Raw genomic sequence first — 22472 nt, 5'->3', positions numbered from 1 at the left:
TTTCAGCAGGAGCAGCGAACCACTCCCCTATATGTTGACTTTACCAAGATGATACACCTGGCAGGCATACAAGGAGGGGTTTTGATAAGTGTCAAGAAACCAGTCTGTAGGTTATCTTCATAACAGTAAGAAGAAAGTTCTTGGACACCCCATAGAAGCCCCCACAAATACCCCTGATCCATTCCCCGAAGGGTCATCGAAGCCAGGTGCTGGCTCTTCCGACCTGTGAAAGGTATTTGTACAGCTTGGGGTCTCGCTCCAGTCCCAGGTAAGCAAGGAGCTCCTCTTCGCCACCCTGTAGCAGCTGGTAGAAGATGTGGAAATTCCGCTCACCCTGGTTTTGATAGACGACACGAGACTTTTCTATCAAGTAACCGATGATATGCCCGCCTACAGGAATGCCCTTCAAAACAGGACAAAAAATGCAGCAATGACAACAATAACCAAGACACTCTCTCTTACTGATGTCTTCTGAGGAATAGAAATTCTGAATGAAGTCTGATCTATCGGTCTTCTATGATTAGTGTTTTCTGGGCTCTGTTTAAAAAGGTTTTTGCCTACTCCAAGACAATGAAGATTTTTTTTGTGTTTTTGTCTAGAAGTATGATTGTTTTACTATTCGTGTTTAGGATTATAATGGATCACTAATTAATTTTTGATTATGGTGTGAGATAGGGGGTCAAAGGTCTTTTTATCCCTATGAATTTCCAGTTGGTCAGCACCATTTACTAAAAAAGCCAGTCCTCTCCCTGCTGAATCACGGTGGTGCTTCTGTCATGAGTCAAGTAGGTGGCCTATACCTGGAGGTCTTCCTGGACACTATTCTGGTTCATTGGTCTGCTTACATATCCTTGTATCAATCACACTAAATTATTTTTAATATATCCAGTAAAGGATTCGCATTCCAGAATATATACAGAACTCTTGCAAATCAATAAGGAAAAAAAAAAAAAAAACCCAGCCTGATTAAAAATGAGCAAAAGACTTTAACATAGAAGATTTTTAAGTGGCCAATTTGCAAAACTTCATTAATTATCAGGGAGATAAAAACAGAAATTACAATGAGAAAGAACTATACCCCACCAGAGACACCTAAAACTAAAAGGGCTGACATACCAAATGCTGGCAAGGGCATGGAGCAACTGGAACTGTCATCAATGATCAACACTTTTCTGGTAAGAACACAGCAGTGCCACTTCTGGGTATACGCTCAACATAAATGAATGCATGAGTCTACTAAAAGACATGTACAAGGATGCTCAGGGCACTATTTTCAATAGCCCCAAACTGGAAACAACCCAAATGTCCACCAACAGGGAAACAGGTAAATGGCGATAAAAGTCAATCAAAAAATGAATCACGCTACATGCAGTGACACGGATGAATCTCACAGATCAAATGTTGATTGACAGAAACCAGACACAAAATGTAATGTACTAGTACAATTAATCTGATTACAGAGGTCGGAACAGTGGTAACCCTTCGGGAAGGGGGATATTGTCAGAGAAGAGTGGGAGAATCTTCTAAGGGTGAGACATTTTTATATCTTGATCTGAGTGGTGGTTACACAGGTAGAGACATATGTAAAAATTTACCAAGTTGTATTAGTGATCTGTATCCTTTCCAGGATGTGTGTTGAATTTCAATAAAAAGTTTAAAGTATGTATAGCTATTAAATTCTTCTCAAAGTCTATGTACAACCAGCGGAGGTCCATGCACCAGCCTCTGGGGAATCCTGTGCTTATCAGAACACTCAATACTCAGCTGAGTACTATTCTCCAGTCTAAGTGTCACTTTGTCACTCAGAATTAAGTGTCCTTGAGCACTCTGTCTACCCTTCAGAACACAACCACACTCATTTATTGCATATTATCTCTGGCTACTTTCATGATACAACAGAATTTAGTAGGTGCAATAGAGGCTGTTTGGCCCACAAATCCTAAAAGATTTACTAAATGGCCCTATGCGAAAAAGTTTGCTGATCCATGTCATATAATTATGGATGCCTAAACAGTGTTTTCAAGCTTTATGAGAATTGGCATCACACTGACACAGTATATATTCCCAAGGTCTGTCCATATTATGCATAGCTGTCATTCATTTGCTCTCACTGCCATACAACCCCTCATTGTGTGAGCACCCCAAATTTAACTAGCCAGTGCCCTGCCGATGGACATTCAGTCCTCCAGACATGTTGGCTCTTTCCAGTTCTTTTACCATCATGAACGGTGCTGTTGTGGGCATGCTTGCACATCAGTAAGAACATCACTAGGGGTGGAATGTCTCCACCTTAGATTACGTGATTTCAACTTCACAGTACATTGTTTTCCAAATGGCTTGTACCAACGTAGCCCCTACCAACAATGTATAACCTTTCCTAATGATCCACATCTTTGCCAACGCCTAATATTACTAGACTTCTCAATTTCTGTCCATCTCGAAGGTATAAAATGGTATCTTATTGTGGTCTTTATTTGCATTTCCCAAAACTAGTACTAATGCTGGATTTTTCAGCTATTTGAGCCAACAAGTACCCTTCCTCCCTCCTTAAGTTGCCTTGGGTTGAATGTCTGTCACTAGCAAATTCAGGGGCCCCCATGAACCAGTAACAGGAACATCAATGTACCTTAAAGTCAAACTGGACGTCCATGTATTTTCCAAATCTGCTGGAATTGTCATTCCGGAGCGTTTTGGCATTTCCAAAAGCCTTAGGATACAAAATGGGGGGGTGGAGGAGGGGAGAGAAGAAGTAGGGAGAGGAGAGGGTCAACAAAATCATCATGCACTGTCATTTAAGCTCACTATGCTGTCAGATTCCTGACCCCAAAAGCCATGCCTATTGTGAAAATGGAGAAGGGAGCGGGAGCCAGGGATGAAAGCCATACTTTATCTTCTAAGAAGGAATCACTACAGAGGATCTGATGCCAAATACTGGGGTTGGACCTCAAGAAAGGAAAATATCTTCTCCTCAAAATCCAGCCTAGAAGTAGATTAGAAATGGCCTCAGGAGTGGCATTTAGGCCCCCAGGCCCTTGCTTTTCTAGAAGGCACAGCTGACAACCCCCATCACCAGCCCCCTTCTTATATTGAAGATGTAAATTGTTCAACCCAAAGATCCACCAGGATTAACAACCAGCAAGTTAGTGAATTGTAAGAGTAGAAATAATTATCAAAATAATTTTAATTAATAATAAAAATATTAATAAGTAATCGAGCATTATTTTAGTGCTTACAATTTCTGATGGGTACTATGAATAGATCTATTCCACAGATTGGAAAAGAGACTCCAAGATATAAAGTGATTTTCTGGTGTGTGGCTGCCCTGGGATTAGCATCCACACCTGCTGGACTTCAAAGTCATACCCTTAACCATGATACTACCCAGGAGACCCTTATTCTTAACTCCCAGGCAGTGACTAGCCCATTTTGACTGAAGAGTCTTCTCACTTAGTGACCTTCCTGGAACTCCCCTTTATAGGTCCTCAAAGATCGCTTACCTCTAGCACTGGGTTGGAGAGCAGCAGTCTGTCACGGGCTGTTTGTAGTGACTCGGTCATGGGACAGGTCATTGCAAAATACTGGAGGATCTTCTTGGAGGCCTCCGTCTTCCCTGCCCCACTTTCTCCAGAAATGAGGATGAAGTGGTTACTTAGCTCGGAGCACATCATGCGGTAAGCATTGTCAGCTATGGCATAGCTGGAAGAGTGGGACAGAAATGCAAGGAGTGGAAAGTGGCTATCCTGCTACTTCCCTTGGCTCTGATGTCTATCAGAGCAGAAAGACAGAGTACCCTGCCTCCGGGAAGCCACATCCAAACTGTGGTACAGGCGTGCTGAATTCAGAGAGAGAGCAAACCCCCACCATGAGCCCCTGACGGATCACGCACAAAGTGTACTAGATATTAAAGCTCAAATAGTAGAAGAGAGAAAGTGAAAATTTTGGGCAGTAATAAAAATAATTTTTAATTTAACAAATTCATTTTTTAATCTATCAACATTTCTTATAAGAATAAGTCAGATACTAAATTACATCCCCAAGAGATGTTCTATTAATTATGAGTGGAAATAACATCTTGTCTAAATATTAAATAATTCAATAGATGCAATAAGATCTCACATTTTCTCTTTCCCTCAAAACCTAGAATATTAAAAGTATAAAAACAGAAAACCAAAAAGATTTTAAAACCTCTGTGGTATCTTTAGGATAAGAGCTAAAACTATCATAGGGGCTTTATCTCCAGTATCAGAAACCAAAGCATAAAGATCTCCCAAGAGTATAATCTTTGCACATGGCCAGGATTGAAAGCTGGCTATTTCAGAAATTGCTTGTGGTATAGCAATGCAGAACAGATGAGTCACCAAGAAAAATGGAGGAGGAACCTTAATATTAGCCCAGAAATCGGCCAAGGAGGAGAAACGGGAAATTCATCAAAGCCCAAATCACATGTAGATCACCTGGGAAATTGCCTTCTTAGGGATCTGTAGCCCTAGCAAGGGTCTACCAGTGGGCATTTTCCTTTGCTGCCATGATGCTCAGGTACCAGTAGTTGGAAGAATAGCAACCCACTTCCAAGAGAAGACACCTCTTTAGCCACTCTTTCAGATTTCTCAGCAGCTACAAAAGATTCCAGTTCTCATCATATTTAAGCTGAGATTTGACAATGGTATTTTCTACTGTGTTGAAAGATTTATTTCACAAGAAAGCAGTTTAAATGAGATATAAAACCTGATGAGCATATATCAAGTATTTGGATGGATGGATGGTTGGATGGATGGATGAATGGTTGGATGAAGAGTGGGTAGGTGGATGGATAGAAGGACAGATGGATGAATGGATGGGTGGGTGGGTGGGTGGGTGGGTGGAAAGGTGGTAAAGAGGGAGAGAGGGAGGGAAAAAAGAGGAAGGAAAGAAATAGAAAATTTACTGGTGACCTGAGGAGTGCTACTTACACATGTGGTGGCAGTTCAAAGAAATTGACCCCTTGATAAAGTTTCATCTGGCTCATGGTGTAGATTCCAAGCTCCTGGTACGGATTCACAGACACAAGGAGGGTGCCAATATATGTCTAGAGGAATGTACCAAAGCACTAGTGAGGACTTCCAGGGTGCAAATGGCTACAGCAAAAGACCACCACATGCTATGATCCCCATGCATTCATTCAGTATTAGGGATTTAACATGATAAATAAGATAGATGGGGTCTCTGCTGTCATGGAGCTTACACAGGAGGCAGGGGTAGGCAGACAACCAAGGGATCAGGATCACGTTAATTAGTGTTAAGAAAGGTATAAATAAGGTAATGTGCAAATGACTAAGGAAGGTCACCTTAGCTTTGTGGGCTTAGGAAAGGTTTCTTTTAGGAGGTGATATCTGAGCTGAGACTTGAAGGATAAGGAGTCAGTCACTAAAAAAACTCAGCAGGCAGGGCGTTTCAGGCTGAGGGGACAAGTGTGGCAGGCTGGTTGCAATGGAGGCCAGTGAGAGAGGGGAGAATAGAAAATGGTAAGAGATGATGTTGGAGAGGGCAGCGAGTTCAGATCACACAGGGCATGAGGAATTGGGGGTTTATTCCAAATGCAGTGAATGGTGGACATACCACCCTCTCTACTGAAATAAAATACTTACCCTGAATGGTAATATAAAATGCATGGCATAAAATGCATGGCTTTAAGAGGAAAACACTATGCTCTGATTTATGGTTCACGAAGCTCTCTCTGGCCATCAGGAGGAAGGAAGCAGGGCGAGTATGTATAGCAGCCACCTAATATTGGGCAAAAACTCCCACTACAGCATTTATTTCCCTAGATTTCAACATTGGGTTCTATTAATAGTCAAGTTTTTGAAGTACTTGTATTTGTAACACAACCACTGAGGTACTTATGGACACACGATTATAAATAAAGCTCTAAGCTCTTATTTAGAAAAAATAAATACGTGGGCTTCTTTGAAAATCAATCTGGTACTTCCAGATTCTGTCTGTTCTCGCTTTTCATTTCAAGGTCTCAAATACTAGAGGTACTCAGTCCTACATTAAATTATGCCAGCTATTGTTTTTAATCTCTAGGAAGAGTCAAATAGAGAACCAAAACATTGCTTCGATCAGTAAAAACTTCCAGGATAAAATGTAATTTCTGAAATTTATCTCTTCGAATCGAAAACACTTCGTTTAATAATGATGATCCTCTCATTTCACTGACAAGTCTCCACGCCATGCTCTTTCTCCTTTGCTTACATATAAAATCAATTGACATAAAAATCTAGTTCCGTGATTAAAAATATGCATTCTAAGAAGCACCGTGCTTACGTCCGGTAATTTTAGTTTAAACATGTAGATTAAGTCACAGGTACCACTCCAAACAAAATAGCTACAATTTTTTTTTAATTTTAAAACATTTTTAAACAGTTTAATCTAATTTACTCTTAGCAAAAGCTAGTAAAATCTCAATGAAAATAAATACTTAACTACACCTCACCACACACACACGCACGCACACATACACAGATAATGCAGTTTACCCTAGAAGAATTTACCTGAAAACTGACCAATCGAATCAGTGTGGGTGATAAATGGAGATCTTAATAACAACTGGCCACCACTAGAAGCAATAAGACCAACTTGAGGAGTTCTTGACCCTTGAAGATTCAGGAGACGTGGTGAACACCTCCTATTTTTGCCTGCCTGGCATCTAGTTCTCCTTCTTCCAACAGATTCCTTTGAGGAAACTTCCAGCTCTCACTCCACATCATACGGTCAGAGGAGTCTCACCCCTCATCTCCAGGGGTGGGTTTGGATAAAGAGCTTGTCCAATCAGAATATTCCTCATTCCTAGCTACAGGGATTCGGTTAGAGAAGACACATGACCCCAGATGGGCCAATCAGAACCAATCAATGTGTTCTCTGAAAAGACTCCCTTCTTCCCCATCGCAACACTAAGCTGATGGTAACACATCGCCCTGGTTCTACTGGCAGCTATCATGCTACCTTTCAGAGAGGCTGCCCCCAAAAGGAAACTAATGCAAAATAAAGCAGAGGTGGAAAAGATCCCTCAAGATGGAGAACAAATTCCCAAGACATCACCTGAGAGCCTAGATCTATTCATAGATCCTAGAGTTACATAGGTCAATAGATTCCCTTTGGGGCTTAGGCCAGTTTAAGTGGGTTTCTGTCACTGGCAGCCATAAAGGCCTTAACCCAAAGGATCAAAGCGCACCTGATAGTGGTCCCGCCACACTTCCCTTTACCGGCTAACCTAGTAGATGGAAGCGGGGAGGGAACCATCACTACAAGAAAACAGCCGAAAAATGTGTTACATTACATAGATGAGGTTCTCGCTGAAACGCTTGCGAAGATTGTCCAGAAAAGCGGATTCGCTAGTGTACGCGTCCAACAGCACAAAATCCTGCACCCCGACCTTGTCCCTGGCGGTCAGCGTACCTTCCATGTGCAAGCGAATGTGCTTCCTCCTCGCTTCTTCTCTCTACAGGAAACAGAACATGCCTCATCAGCTCATTCGTTAAATTCTATTGCACATCTAATGTGGAAATAGCAAGATGCTAAGCCCTGGGGATGGTTGAGAGCCGAGATTAAATGATGCTGTCTTCATTAAGAGTTTGCAACTCTTATGGTTAGGGCACAAGAGGATGGTGATAAAAGCAAGAACAATAGCAACAGCGGCAGCTGTCAGGAACTGAACATTTCCTGTGTTAGGCACTACAAATACTTGACATGTATCATCTTTAATCCTCGATCCGACCCTCTGAAGTAAGTACTATTATTGTGCCCATTCTACAGATGAGGAAACTGAGGACAGAGAGGTTATAAATATGCTCACAACCTGCTAAAAGCCAGAGCCAGGATATGGACCTAGACAGTCTGGCCTCAGAGCCTGCTTTCTTGACCATCAAATGCACTCAGTAAATGTTGGTGCCTACACTCGTCATGTGATTTCTTAGAAAAGTAATGAGGAGTTTGGTCAGAAAGGGAATTTTTTGTTACAGAAGAGTATTCAAGGAAGGACAAACTTGGACTGTCCTCTCCACAAGGCAGGACTTCAGGCCTTCTAGGGGAAGGTGTGGTTGCAGCCTACTAGACGGTGGAGAATCTCGCTGGGTTACCAGGGCGAGAGCTGTTCCATGGTCATGAAGCCACAGTACAACCCTCCTGGGTACAGGAGAACAAAGAGAGTCAGATCACTGCTGGGCGGGAGTCCTGGTGACTGTGGGCAACAGCTCTCCAGGGCTCAGGCAAACTGAGGCTGGGGTTTATGCGGAGGGAATGGGAGTGCAGCCATAGTAGGAAGCCTGGAATGTGTGATATCTGCGTTGGGAGGGCTGCGCCAAGGTAGTCACCAGTCTCCAGCCAGGGCCGTGAGGTCACCAAGGGACTCTGTGCTCTGGACACATACTTAGAACCTGTCCCGCCCACGTACCATGGTGTAGCTGACTGCTGCTGAAAAGACAAAGCAAAACTTAGCCAAGGGAGCCAAGAAACCCGCTATTGCAATGACCCTCCAGCGCCCTCTACCGACAAAAATTAAAAATTTAACACCATGCTCGCTTCAAGGAGAAATGCTTGAGAAAAAAAATTATTATCAAAAAGAAGATAATAAAGGGTGAGCTCTGACCTAAGAGACAATAATTGAAAACTGGCACATACTGATGTGCATGAGCCCTTAGAATAGTCCAAAAACCTTGAAAAAAGAAAAATAGAGCTATAGGTCTCACACTTCCTTACTTTAAGTAATCAAGACTGGCTGTCAATTGATTTTTGACAAAGGTACCAAAACAATTCAGTGCAGAAAAGGAATACCTCCTCAACAAATAGTACGTGAATAATTATATATCATAAGGAAAATTTCATTTCAACTGCTATCTCATAATTTTACATATATTCATATATTTTATATTGTTATAATAATATAAGTTTATATTTGTATTAGTTTATATTATACACATGAGATAGAGGTTAAAATGAAAATTTTTCTTATGAATCTCTAGTTGTTCCTGCACTATTGGTTGAAAGATTTTTCTTTTCTGAGATGAATTTTTTGGGTATACATATTTATATATAAAATTTATATATGCTTTTATATATAAAATCATATATATGAACTTGAGATGGATCTTAGACCTAAATTTAAATGTAAAATGTGTAAAGCTACAAGGAGAAAATAGATAAGCATATCTTTGTATCCAAAGGAAGGCAAAGTTTTCTTAGGACACAAGAAGAAGCAATTATAAAAGAAATTAGGCTTCATCAAATATCTAACTTTGCATCAGAAGACACTGTTAAGAAAATGAATAGGCAAGCCACAGACTGGCAGAAAATACATACCCACAAAGGATTTGTATGCAGAGTAAAAGACTCCTATGGTTCAATAATAAAAAGTCAAACCCAGTTAAAATTAGGCAAAAGACTTGAATGGACACTTCACAAAGTAAAACTGATAAGTGGTCAAGAAGCACATAGAAAAGTGCTCAACATCATTAGTCATCAGGGAATTGCAAATTAAAACTACAGTGAAATCTATTTGCAAGCAATGCATCTGATAAGGGTGTAATATCCTAAATACACTAAGAACTCATACAGATCAATAACAACAACAAAAACAATCCAATTAAAAAAGGGGCAGAGGACCTGAACAGACACTTCTCCCAAGAAGACATACAAATGGCCAACGAACATATGAAAAGATGCTCAACATCACTAGCTATTAGGGAAATGCAAATCAAAACCATAATAAGATACCATTTCACACTTGTTATCAATAGAACAAGTAATAATAACAAATGTTGGAGAGGATGTGGAGAAAAAGGAACCCTCATACACTGCTGGTGAGTCTGCAAATTGATACAGCCAAACATATGGAGGTTCCTCAAAAAACTACGAATTGATCTATCATATGATCCAGCAATCCCTCTACTGGGTATTTACCCCAAAGACTTGAAAACATATCTCCGAAAAGATATTTGCACACCGATGTTTATAGCAGCATTATTCACAGTAGCCAAGATATGGAAGCAACTAAAGTGTCCTACGATAGATGATTGGCTAAAGAAGCTATCGTACATATATATACAATGGAATATTACTCTGCCATAAGAAGAGATGAAATACTGCCATTTGCAACAACATGAATGGACCTTGAAGTAATCATGCTAAGTGAAATAAGCAGACGAAAAAGTTGAAAATCTCATGATATCGCATATATGCAGGATATAAACCTAAAAGCAACAAACAGAACAAATGAACAGAGACTCATGGACATGCACAATAGACTCGTGGTTATCAGAGGGTAGGGGGTGAGGGGAGGTGGGAGGTAGATGGGGTAAATGTGGTCAAATATGTGGTGACAGAAAGAAATCTAACTAAGGGTGGTGAACACAATGCAAACGCACGTGCGCATGTGCGTACACACACACACACACACACACACACACACACAAACACACACATATATATATGCCCTACTGTTGAATTGTACACCTGAAACACTGGACTTCGTTAACCAATGTCACCATAATAAAAAAATTTTTTAAAAGCAAAAATAAAACATTAGAGCTGGTGAGAAGTGTTATATCAAGGAGAGGGATAGTTAAATGCTAGGGAATCTCTTTTTGAGGTGATGAAAATGTTCTAAAATTAACTAGTGATGGTTGCACATGTATGTGAATATATCAAAACCACTGAACTATACATTTTACATAGGTGAATTGTATATGTGATTTATTATTTCAATAAAAGCATTTTAAAAAACTATAGTGAGATACCACCAGAATAGTTTGAATACAAAAGTCTAACAACGTCGAATATTCGCGAGGATGTGGAACAGTCAGAACTGTCATACACTGCTGCTAGGAATGTAAAGTGCTTGGATCACTTCGGGAGAAGGTCTGGCAGTTTCTAATGAAGTTAACCATGCCTCTATCCTTTGATTTGGCAATTCCATTCCTAAGTATTTACATAAGAGAAATGCAAACATATGCCCACAAGAAGACTGGAACATGAAGGTTTACATCAACGTTATTCCTAATGGCCCCAAACTGGAAACATTCCAGATTTCCATCAACTGGAGAATGCATGTGGACCATCCATACAATAGAACGGGCACAGTGATAAAAGAGAAATGGCTGGTATGCACGGATGACTCTCACAGACATTATGCCAAGTGAAAGAACTCAGACACAAAAGAGTGCATGCTGCATGATCCCATTTATATGACATTCTAGGACAAGCAAAACTAATCTACAGTGAAAATCAGAACAATTGTTGCCTGGTTGGAGGGATTGTCTGGCAAAGGACATTTTTGGAGTGATGGAAACATTCTCTAACCGGATAGGGCTGAGCGTTACATGGGTGTATCTATTTGTCAAGATACATTGTTAAGGTTTTATACATTTTGAGATATGTTTTATTTTTTAAGAACCATTAAAATAGTCAAGTGGAAATGGGATGGAGAGTAGAGAGAGGTATAAATGAAAACAATGGCAGAATGTTATTAATTGTTGAAGCTGGGTATAGGAGGATTATGCTATTCTGTTTACTGTGTATATATTTTTAAATTTCCAGTAATAAAGTTTTTAAAAACAATGGCCACTAGGTGTCTCCTTACACTAGCCAAATGGAGCTAGAATAAACAATTGCCTGCTCACTAAGGTTGAAAACAATGCATTTAGATCAAACAACATTTTAGTGATTTCGAATATTCTCATTTTAGAGTTCCGTCTTTATAAAAGAGGCAGGATAGCATAGTGATTAAGCACAAGGACTGTAGAACATGAGCCCATCCAGGTTCAAATCCCACCTCTGTCTTCTTGGCAATACAGCCTTGGGAAAGTCTCTTAATCAACTTGTGTCCTGTTCCACATCTGTAAAATGGAATCAGTGGTGCCTACTTCACAGGGTTGTCAAACAGAACCACGAAAAGTACTTGGATCAGTGCCAGACACAATGTCTACTGCGTGAGCACTTGTTTCCATCCTCATTAGTATTAATAATACATTAGAAAAAAAGAACATAATCAAGCAAAAAACCTGTTGGGTAATAGTCAACAAGTTCTTATGAAATTGGGAGTGGGCTGGAGTCTGGAATAACATCAAAGTACACCCACAGATATTACTACAGTCAGACCTCTGCAGGCGGAGAGTGTAGAGATGAACAAAGCTTGTTTCTTAGCTTAGTCCAAGAGAGAGGAAGGTGGTGTGCTTACGAGAGCGAGCCCTACAGTCAGCTTAGGGCCCTATGTAATCTGCAGCCCAAAGAGATTTAATAAACCTCCTGGGTTCAGGAATGAGACAAAGAAATCATAAGAAACCTAAATATATAAAATTAAGGAAAGGAGAGCCTTTCTGATTAAAGGAAAGGTGAAAGTCTCACTGATTGCCCCATGGACACATGGGAGAAAGTCTGGGGAACCCCTAGGACAAAAAAGAATTTGCAAACCCCTACGTATCCCCTGAATCATATCCCCCAAGCTTCATGATTTGAATACTTCCTTTATATTTATAATCTGTGCACCACTAGTATTAATTTTTACTTCATATATTTCCTCAAATAGCCTTTTTTCTCCTGTAGATATATACAATTAAACTTTTTATTATGAAAAATATTCATATACAAAAAGTATCAAAAGCACAACAGATCGAACATGCCCATTATTCAGCTTCAACAAATACCATCTAATGGTGTCTCTTATTTCAGCCTGGCCCCACCACTCCTCCTGACACTGGATTCTTTGAAGGTAAGTCACAATCATCATTTTATAAATACTTCAGTGCATATCTCCAAAAGACAATCACTTTTTAAAATATATGTATATGACACCATTATCATAAAAGACTTCACATTTCCTTAAGATTAATTATCCTACCCAATCAAATTTCTATCTTTTGTGATATTCTTTATGGTTGGTTTGCCCATATCAGAACTCAAGCAAGGTACAACGTCACATTTAGCTGATGTGTCTCTCAAGTCTATTTTGTTCTACAGGTTCTCTCTCCCTTTTTTTCTTGTAATTTATTTGTTGAAGAAATTGGGAAATTTGTCCTGTAGAGTTTCCCACATTCTGGAATTTATTGATTGTGTTTTTATAGGGTCATCTAACATGTTCTGCTACTGAATTTCTTGAAAACTCGTAGTTTGATCTAGAGGCATGATCAGATACAGGATTGACTTGTTTTGTCAAAAAACTTCACAGGCAGTGTAGTGTACTTCCAGCAGGAGACACATAAAGTTTGGCTGTCTTTTCAAGATGACAGTGTTCTCATATGCATTATAAATCCACATTTTCTTAGAAGTTCCAAAAAAAATGGTAATATTCTGGTTCTGTTGCACCTTTATATGTGGGATCTTTCCATAAAGAGAAATTTTCCTTATCAATCATTTAGTTGCCCTAAGATACTTTGTCAAGAAAGTCAGGAAGGATAGAGGCTTGATATACCAGTTTTCAGAATAGTGAGTTGGTTCCTTAGCATCCTCCAAAGGTGATGTTTTTAATATGATTCTGAGCTCACGAGTATAAATGTATTTGATGTGTTTCATACCATGTCAATTACTAGTCTTCTTGATGCTCAACTTATCCAATTTTTGATGAGTGGGAACCCATTGAAAGGACTCTTGGGTCCTTTGTACATGGCTTTAATAGTCTTTGATAGCTTTCTTACTTATCAGGATGCCAATCTTTCTCAGGCTGATCTATATATTTTCAACTTAGACCTTGAATCTACACAATGAGTTCTGGTTTTTTTACAGTGGGAAGGTGGTAGATACCACAATCTGACACTAGAGGTGCTTATTGCTACTGGGTTGGCCACTGTTTCCTAAGCCTTTTCCATTGAGAGCTCAAGTATTTTTTATGGAATTGTTTTCCTCATTTCTTTTTTTCAGATAATTCATTGTTAATGGAAATGCTACTGACTTTTGCATATTGATTTTGTGTTCTGCAACTTTACTGAATTTGTTGATTAGATCTAACAGTTTTTTGATGGAGTCTTTAAAATTTTCTATATATAAAATCATGTCATCTGTAAATAGGGCCAATTTTACTTCTTTCTTTCCAATTACAATGCCTTTTCTTTTTCTTGCCTGATTGCTCTGGCTAGGACTTCCAGTACTATGTGGAATAGAAGTGGAGAGAGTGGGAACCCTTGTCTTGTTCTTGATTGTAAAGGAAGCAAGAGAGTATTTTTAAAATAAAATATAGCATGAGTTAATTCTGAATGTATCAATTCAAATACATACCTAAGAGGTTTGTACTTACCTTTATTTTTCTTATATCTCTTCCCCTTTCCCTTACCCAAAAATTCCAGTTCAATGACTCAATTCTTCACTGGCTTTATTGCACAATACACACCCAATAGTCTCAAAATAGCAATATCAATACTATCACTAATGTGATCACTGAAAATAATTTGAAATTTTTTGAATCGTCTTCAGAATGTACTTCACTTGGGTTGTATAAGCACATTACTGTGTTTTTAAAGCACTCTTGAAATAGTTGATCTCTATATGGCTATATAAGCAACAAGATACACATTTAGGTTCACTTCTTTCATTTTACTTCTTTTTTGGAGGGGTTAAATTTTATTTTATTTTATAATTATGTAAAATAGTTCTAAAGGACAAAATAAGGTATATTCAAAGAACTAGCATTTATCCTGCCCTACTCTTTCTTCTGTAAATAAACATTTAAAAATGTTAAAATGCTAAAATTGTTTCATTTCTTAAATATAAGCAAGTACACATGGATTTGTTTCCCTCTTTTTTAGACAAACCTGTTTTAGACATTGTCTTTTCACTGGGAAATCTCTCCTGAAGATGAGCTCAGAGTTGTTTATAACGATATTCCTCATTCATTTTTAGAGCTACAAAGTGTTCCTGTATGTACAAATCCTATGGTAATTTTTTCAGATAGCCCCTAGGGGAAGATCTTAACCTCTTTCAGAAACTGACAGACGAGGGCAAAAAAAAAAAAAAAAAAAAAAAAAAAAAAAAAAAAAATCAGTAGGACATATAAAATCTAGACAACATAATTAACTAAAGGAGTATAACTGTATACAAAAAGTACAGAATCTACATTTTGTTTCAAAAATGCATAGAACATTTACAAAAATTGACTACTGCCTGAGCCATAAATCTTAAATTTCAAAGGATCTCAATTATAAAAGGCTGAATCAAGCTTCTAGGTCAGCACTCCAACAGGACCTTCCGAGATGACGAAGGTGTCCTATAGCTTTGCTGCCCAGTACAGCAGGCACTCACCACGTGCATGGCTTACGAGCACTTGAAATATGGTGAATGAGACTGAGGAACTAAGCTTTTAATTTAATTGATTTAAATTTACATACCCAAAGGTGACCAGTGACAGCACAGGTCTAGATCTAACTTCTAATTCAAAGGATAACAAAGAATGAAAAACACATTAAACAACACTGCAACGTGCAATCACTTAAATCCAGACTGGGAAACTATAGGACAAACCATCTAGTTCCTTCAACATATGGTGAAGAAAACTACAAGGGAACCTACAAAGAGATGAAAGAGGAAAATGCAAGTCAAAAACCACAAGGAGATAATACTTCGTACTCACAAAGAGGGCTACAATTCGAATGTCAGATAATAGCAAGTGTTGATGAGGAAGTGGAAAAAATGGAACCGTCACACGCTATTGATGGAGTTGTAGAAACAGTGCAGCTACTTTGGAAAATAGTCTGGTGGTTTTTCAAAGAGTTAAATATAGCCTTACCACGTGACCCAACAATTCTATTCTTAGGTATATGCCCAAGAGAAATAGAAACATGCATCCGCATGAAAACTTGTACAGGCATGTGCATAGAAGCATTATTCCTCTTAGTCCATCAACTGATGAATGGATAAACAAATGTGGCCTATCCATGCAATGGAATATTATTTGACAATAAGAATGAAGTACTACTACATGTCATATAATGGATGAACCTTGAAAACACTATGCTAAGTGAAAAAAGCCAGTCACAAAAGATCACATATTATATGACTCCATCTATATAAAATGTCCAGAACTGATTACTATACAGAGATGATTAGTTCATTAGTGGTTGCCAAGGGTTTCGAGAAGAAATGGGAGGTGAGTGCTGCAGGGTATGAGGTTTCTTTTTGAGGTGGTGAAAATATCCTAAAATTGATTTTGGTGACTGTTGCACAACTCTGATATTCTAAAAACTCTTGGGTGAGCATTTTAAAAGTGAATTGTACATATAGTATGTGGATTATATCTCAATAAAGTTGTTACCCCCAAAAAATCTAAATGCAAAAGGCAAACCTATAAAGCTTTAGAAGAGAACAAAAAAATTATCTTCATGGCCTTTGGGTAGGGAAGGATTTTTTCATAATTCATACAAAAAAATGTCAACCATAAAGAGAAATCTTGCCTATAATATAAAAAGAGTGCAAAGAAAAGCTACAGAGTGGAGGAAAAGCTCTTTCTAACACAGAGAATCTAGGACTAAATAAGAAGAAACAACCAGCTCATTGACAAACAGGCATTTCATAGAAGAATCAAATAGCCAATAAACATATGAAATATACAAATTAATGCCCTAGTGGAATATAATTTTAGACTTAAATTGGTAAAAGTTTAAAAGCCTGGTAAGACAGGTTAACAAAGACGTGAACCATCAGAAATTCTCAAACTCTGTGGATAAGAGTGTAAATTGGTACAACTACTCTGGAAAACAACTTAGCATAGCCTGCACTTACCCTATGACCAAGTGATTTCATTCTCTTTGTTTGTGTGCAGTGGAGACAAGCAAAAAAAGTGTACAGCAGCATTATTTGTAACAATCTAAAACAGGGAAGAACTTCTATTTCCACCAACACAACATACTGCAATCCTTATGGCACAGAGGTATAGACAAACTACAAACAGTTATGCAGAGCATACATTGCACCATGCATTGCTTTAAGTGCTTTCCATAGATGAATTTATTTGAAGATGGGGAAACTGAGAGACAGAGAGGTTAAATAACTTGCTGCAGAGGTGGTACATGCGAACTGAGATTCAAACCTAGACAGTCAATTCCAGAATCCATGCTCTTTTTAACACACTCCACAAGAACAAAAAGAATGACTTTAATAAATGGAAATACAGTCTACAGCCATGCTACCCTGAACAAGCCCAATCCCATCTGATCTCGGGAACTAAGCAGGTTAGTACTTGGACGGGAGACCACCTAGGAAGACCAGGTGCTATAGGCATAAAAATGAAAAAAATAAGGGATTGTAAGCTGACAAGGTCCTTGCTTCTGTGAGGTCAACCAAGGATTGCATTGTCTAAAAAAAGAAAAGAAAAGAAAAAGAAAGAAAAAATGGAAATACATGCCAAATCCTGGACAGGACGACTCAACAAAGTTGTTTAATTCAACCATTATGCTATACACAACTGTGAGTAAATGAATGAATCATCATTATGCTCATCATCATGGCTGGATCTCAAAAGGAAGTGTTGTTCAAAGAAATCAAGTCACAAAAGAACATATAGTTTGTTTCTATTTTAACAAAGGCTATGAACAAAATTAAGCAATATTTTTCTTGAAGATACATTCATAGGTGCTAAAACTACCAAGAAAATCAAGAATCGTGTTTCATATCTTACACTGAGTAGAGGCATACAGGTGTTTAGTATTCTTTAAGTTAATATATATATATATATTCTCTATGTAATATATGTAAACATATTACACAGAGAATATCATACATAGAGAAGAGCATGTATATATATATATATATATTAATTATACATGCTCTTCTCTATGTATGACATTTTACAATAAAAATATTTTAAAAAACTAGACCAATTTCACTTAAGTATATCAGTACTAAATTCCTCAATGAATGATTAGCAAACTGAATTCAATAGACTAACAAAAGGAAGAATAAAACATGACCAAATGGGCTTTAATCCCAGGGATTCAACATCAGATATTCTATATTAATAAAGTAGATTATTCTAGGAATTTGGTGTTAGAAATCTATTAATAGATTAACCATATCAGTAGATCGAGAGAATAAAATTACACATATCCACAGATTCTGAAAAGGTATTTTCAGAATCAATTCAACTTTCATTCATAATTATGGTTATCAAAAACAATAGCTACTTACTTAACATAACAAAAAATTTTAAAGCTAGCATACTTAATAATAATCATAGAAGCATATCTGTTAAAGTCAGGAACAAGATATATATATATCTTTTATCATCCTATTTACCATTGTTCTGGAGGTACTAGCCAGTGCAATTAGATAAGAGAAAGAAATCAGAAATAGAAATAAATGCTGGAGAAAAAGAGATAAAAATGTTCACAGATTCTCTGAGTGCTTACCTGGAAAACCCAAGATTGTCAATGAAAAATTATGCATGATATATGAATTCGGGGCAAATGCAAAGTTAGTAATCACGAATCAATAGCTTTAACATAATCAAACAATTATTAGTTAGAAAATGTAATGGAAGAAGGAACTCTATTAAAATAGCACAAAAGGGATGAAATACAGAAATCTTACTAACAAGTGTGCCAAGTCTACATAAAAATAATCTTAATACATTCCTCAGTTCCATAAATGATTTGAAAAAAAGGAAAAACAATGTTCTTAGATAGAAAGATTCAGTATCATAAAGATATCAGTTCAACTAAGTTCACCTACAATGTAAATATATTTCATTTAAAATTTGCCATGATTTTTTTAGTACTAAACAAACTGAGTCTAAGGTTCATCTTGGAAAAATAAATAAGAATATCCAGGAAATTTCTGAAAGAAACAAAAGGTCTATGAGAAGGTACAAATCTTAGTAGATATTAAAACCTATGGCTACATTTATTCAATAATATATTCTTGCACATGAATAGATAAAAAATTCGATGCTATTGAATAAAGAAGCTATAACTTGCCCCAAACATATAGATGAATTAAATATTTAAGCATTTGAAATTCATGGTGAGAAAATGAATTATTCAATAAATGGCATTATACAACAGTGAAAACTCAGAATTTTTCATCTAAAAGGCTGAGTTTTACTGTACATAAATTAAACTTTTATTAAACTAACTTTCAAACTTACTGTTCAACACTGGATAGTCCTACTTTTCAAGTTGCACATCCACCTCATATTTTATACCAAAACAAATTCTAGATAGATCAAAGATTCAAACAATAAAAAATATGAAAGAAAAATCTAGTAGAAAATATAGGTGAAGCAAAGAATGCTTTTGTAAATATGATTTAAAAAATTCAGAAGCCACAAAAGATTGATTCAACTACATAGAAAAAAAATTTCTATCTAGAAAAAAAGTATTGTAAGCAAAGTCAAAGGACAAAAGAAATTTTGGACAAAAGAATAACTCACATCCCAGACTGATTAGTTTCCTTAATATGTAAAGAGCTTCCATAAATCAATAAGAAAGAGTCCACATACACACCAAAAGTAGACAAAAGATGTAAACAACAATACACAGAAAATTTGTCTTTTAAACATGAGATGCAACTTCACTCCAAAGAGAAATGTTATTAAAATACATTGAGATTGCATTTTCATTTTTGACAATCTGATAGGTAAAGTTTGAGAACACACTCTTGGTGAGAGTGTGGCAAAGAAGTACTGGCAGCTATTACAGGTGAGAGAGTGTGTATAGTGTAGAAACTCTGTGGAAAGTACTTTTATATTATATTTTTAAAATTAAGTGCGTATTTTTTGAAGCAGTAATTTCCTTTCTACGTATGTCTGTTCTAGATATATTCTCACATAAATAAAAATCTAAATATCCATTAATAAGAGATATATAAATTATGGTACTTGCAATACAATGGAATGCTATAGAGGAACAGAATCTCCTAAATAGATTATTGCCATTTTTAAGAAAAAAAATATAAACATGCATATCTATATGCAATTCATTATATACATATACAGGTAATTCATGGCATCTCTCTGAAAAGATGCCCAAGAAATTGGCAAGTGGCAAAGTGGTTGCTTCTGGAAAAGGTTTACATTGCACTGTGCATCTTTGTGTCTTTTGAATTTTGTACCTTGTATTTGTCTTATCTATTCAAAAACAAAATTTCCAAATAAGTAAATATTCTCTATTCTCCTTCTCTGTACCCTGTTGGTTTCTTACAGCACTTTCTACAACTTGCACTTACTTTAAGTACATGATTTCTAGCTCTTAGGCTGACCCTTCGAGAAAACTCCAAGAGTAAAACTTGTTCATCGTTGTGTCCCCAGCTCCTAGCTCAGGTCTTTCCACGTAATAGGTGCTCAGTAAATTTGTCAAGTGAGTGAATTATAATTTCATTCCATTTTTTCAGTACCTTGTACAGATTAGAACCAATCTAGAAAATTCAAAGTGGGCATTATAGCTAACTAAAGTCATCGGTCTGAGAGAAAAGCATAGATTAAAGAAAGATATTCAACATTAGTTTACTCAAATGTATTCCTCCCGCCAATAAAAAGTAATATTAAAATGGGTAATAGCCCCTTCTATTTAATTTTGTACTATGCGCAGTACATGGTAACAGAACAGTTTACAAATATCTGTCTCATGTAATAACCATGACGACTCATTACATAGATGGTATTTTCCTCACTTTTGGGAAGTATGAACAGAGAAGTTAAGTGACGGGGGAGGCTGTGGAAAGCCCAGCTCAGCTGCTGAGTAGCTGTGTGACTTTGACCAATGTCACTGCCTCCTTTGAGCCTTAGCATGGCAGAAGTGCCAGGCGTTGCCTCCCCACTGATACCCACTTCCAAGGGGATCTTCCCGTTCCTCACTCCTACTGAAGATGTGGGTCAATCTGGTCATATATGTGCCAGGGCATGGCCTTCCCCTGGCCTCAAGTGGGTCAGACAGAATCTGACCTGAGAATCTGGATTAGGGGGCCTATGAGGTTTAATTCATTTTGTGAAGGAGAAGTGAATCATGAAAACAGTGCTGCTGTCCAAGATGGCTCACACAGACGCAAAGACATCGACTGGCAGTCCTAGAGATAGAAAGACGAAGACACAGACAGACATTGTCTGCTAACTTTTGGGTTCCTATTAAATCTGGCCATACTTTTTGCAACATGATGTGCATGCGCATAAAGGGGGTGGTGGGGGAAAAGAGGAGTTCAGAAATTAGTATAATTAATACCTGTACAACCGAAAAATGTCAAAAAGTCCAAAAATAAAATAAAATAAAAAGCAAAAGTCTCTCATCACTTTAAACCTCAGCTCCTCTCACCAAAGTTTTACTTCTGTGCAGTGTGTATCCACTCTGAAAATATACACATATAGGTAGCATTTGATTTTTGTATTTACACAGAATCACTTAATACACAGCCTACTGCATCTTGCTTTTTTCTTACTTAATATATCCTAGATATCTTTTGTATCAGTGAGAAGGACCTTATTCTTTTTAATGGCTGCATACTATCTCATTATTACTCTCAATCATCCATCAACATTCACTGAGTTCCTTTAGTGCGTCGGGCCCTGTTCTAGGTACTTTTCTTAGAATGCATCTGTGAACAAGCCAGAAAAATATCCATCCTTGATGACCAACATTCCCACAGATGGACGTTTAGGTGTCACGAACCATTTGTATAACGGGCATCCTCCCACTCACAGTTCAGCCAGTGAACCAGTAGAGAGCATTTGCCACAGAGGAATTGCTGGATCAAAAGATGATTTGAAGAGCCAGCTTAGCAAACATGAATCTAAAAGATCGCTCCAACTTCCCCTCCAACAAACTGGGTATGAAAAAACAGCTTCCCCCTAAATCTCTTTCATACTGATATTAATACTGGTCTTCTTAATTCTCATTAGTCACATAGCTAGACATGGGAGCATTTGGGGAATTGCAAGCAGGAGAGAGCATCTTTTGAGATATTTACTGGGGTTTTTTTATACTTATATCTTTATTGGGCATTTATTTTTTTCTATGATCCGCCCACTGCCATCCTTTTTTGGATTCTAACAGAGACGTTATTTTTGTCTTCTATTGGAACAAGCTCTTTGTAAAGTTTGGGAACTAGCCCTTTGCCATGACTGAGAATATTTTTCTCAGTTTGCCATTTCTTTTGACTTTGCTTGTGGAATTTTTCCTGTGGAGAAATATCTGATGAATTCTTCCTTTGTGGTGTCTAGGACTCCAGCATTTTTGCCTCTTCTTGGATCCCTTTCAATTTCTTGTGACTCTATAACAAAATTAACTTATGTGTCTGGGCTTTTGTTTCTTGAAATTAAAGAATATAATCCTCTAGTTTTTCCTTTGTAAAATGAAGTCATGATATATTTTTTTACTTTTTATAAGTTTATTTGATCCAAACTGATGATATGCCAGGAAGCAAGATTCCAAATGCTCCCTTTTAATTTTTAATATTTCTTTAACAGATTTGTTGAAAGGATATGAGTCCATTATAGATACAGCACTAAATAAAAAGTTGTTCCTCCCCCAGAA

The 22472-nt window shown here is 37.4% G+C and overlaps 1 protein-coding gene across 5 annotated transcripts in view; it reads right to left on the bottom strand.

Annotated features, from left to right (window-relative positions):
- MYO1H (myosin IH) overlaps nt 1-22472 on the bottom strand; it is a 97761-nt gene that overhangs the window by 35757 nt on the left and 39532 nt on the right. For 2 of the 5 annotated variants that reach the window (XM_016125013.2, XM_036221632.1), the window contains 5 exons: nt 7316-7477; nt 4950-5065; nt 3498-3696; nt 2627-2707; nt 224-403 (listed from right to left, as the gene is read on the bottom strand). In XM_016125013.2, the coding sequence (XP_015980499.2) occupies nt 224-403; nt 2627-2707; nt 3498-3696; nt 4950-5065; nt 7316-7441 (702 nt within the window). In that variant the 5' untranslated portion in view covers nt 7442-7477. Of the gene's footprint in view, nt 1-223; nt 404-2626; nt 2708-3497; nt 3697-4949; nt 5066-5324; nt 5581-6530; nt 6937-7315; nt 7478-15586; nt 15656-22472 lie in introns of those variants that run through there. The other 3 variants (XM_016125014.2, XM_016125016.2, XM_016125017.2) reach the window with 3 other exon arrangements.

Source organism: Rousettus aegyptiacus, unplaced genomic scaffold, assembly GCF_014176215.1.
Source record: "Rousettus aegyptiacus isolate mRouAeg1 unplaced genomic scaffold, mRouAeg1.p scaffold_m13_p_5, whole genome shotgun sequence".
Classification (NCBI taxonomy): domain Eukaryota; kingdom Metazoa; phylum Chordata; class Mammalia; order Chiroptera; family Pteropodidae; genus Rousettus; species Rousettus aegyptiacus.
The sequence above is the reverse complement of the archived record's forward strand: the minus strand, read 5'-3'. Positions and strand labels throughout refer to the sequence as shown.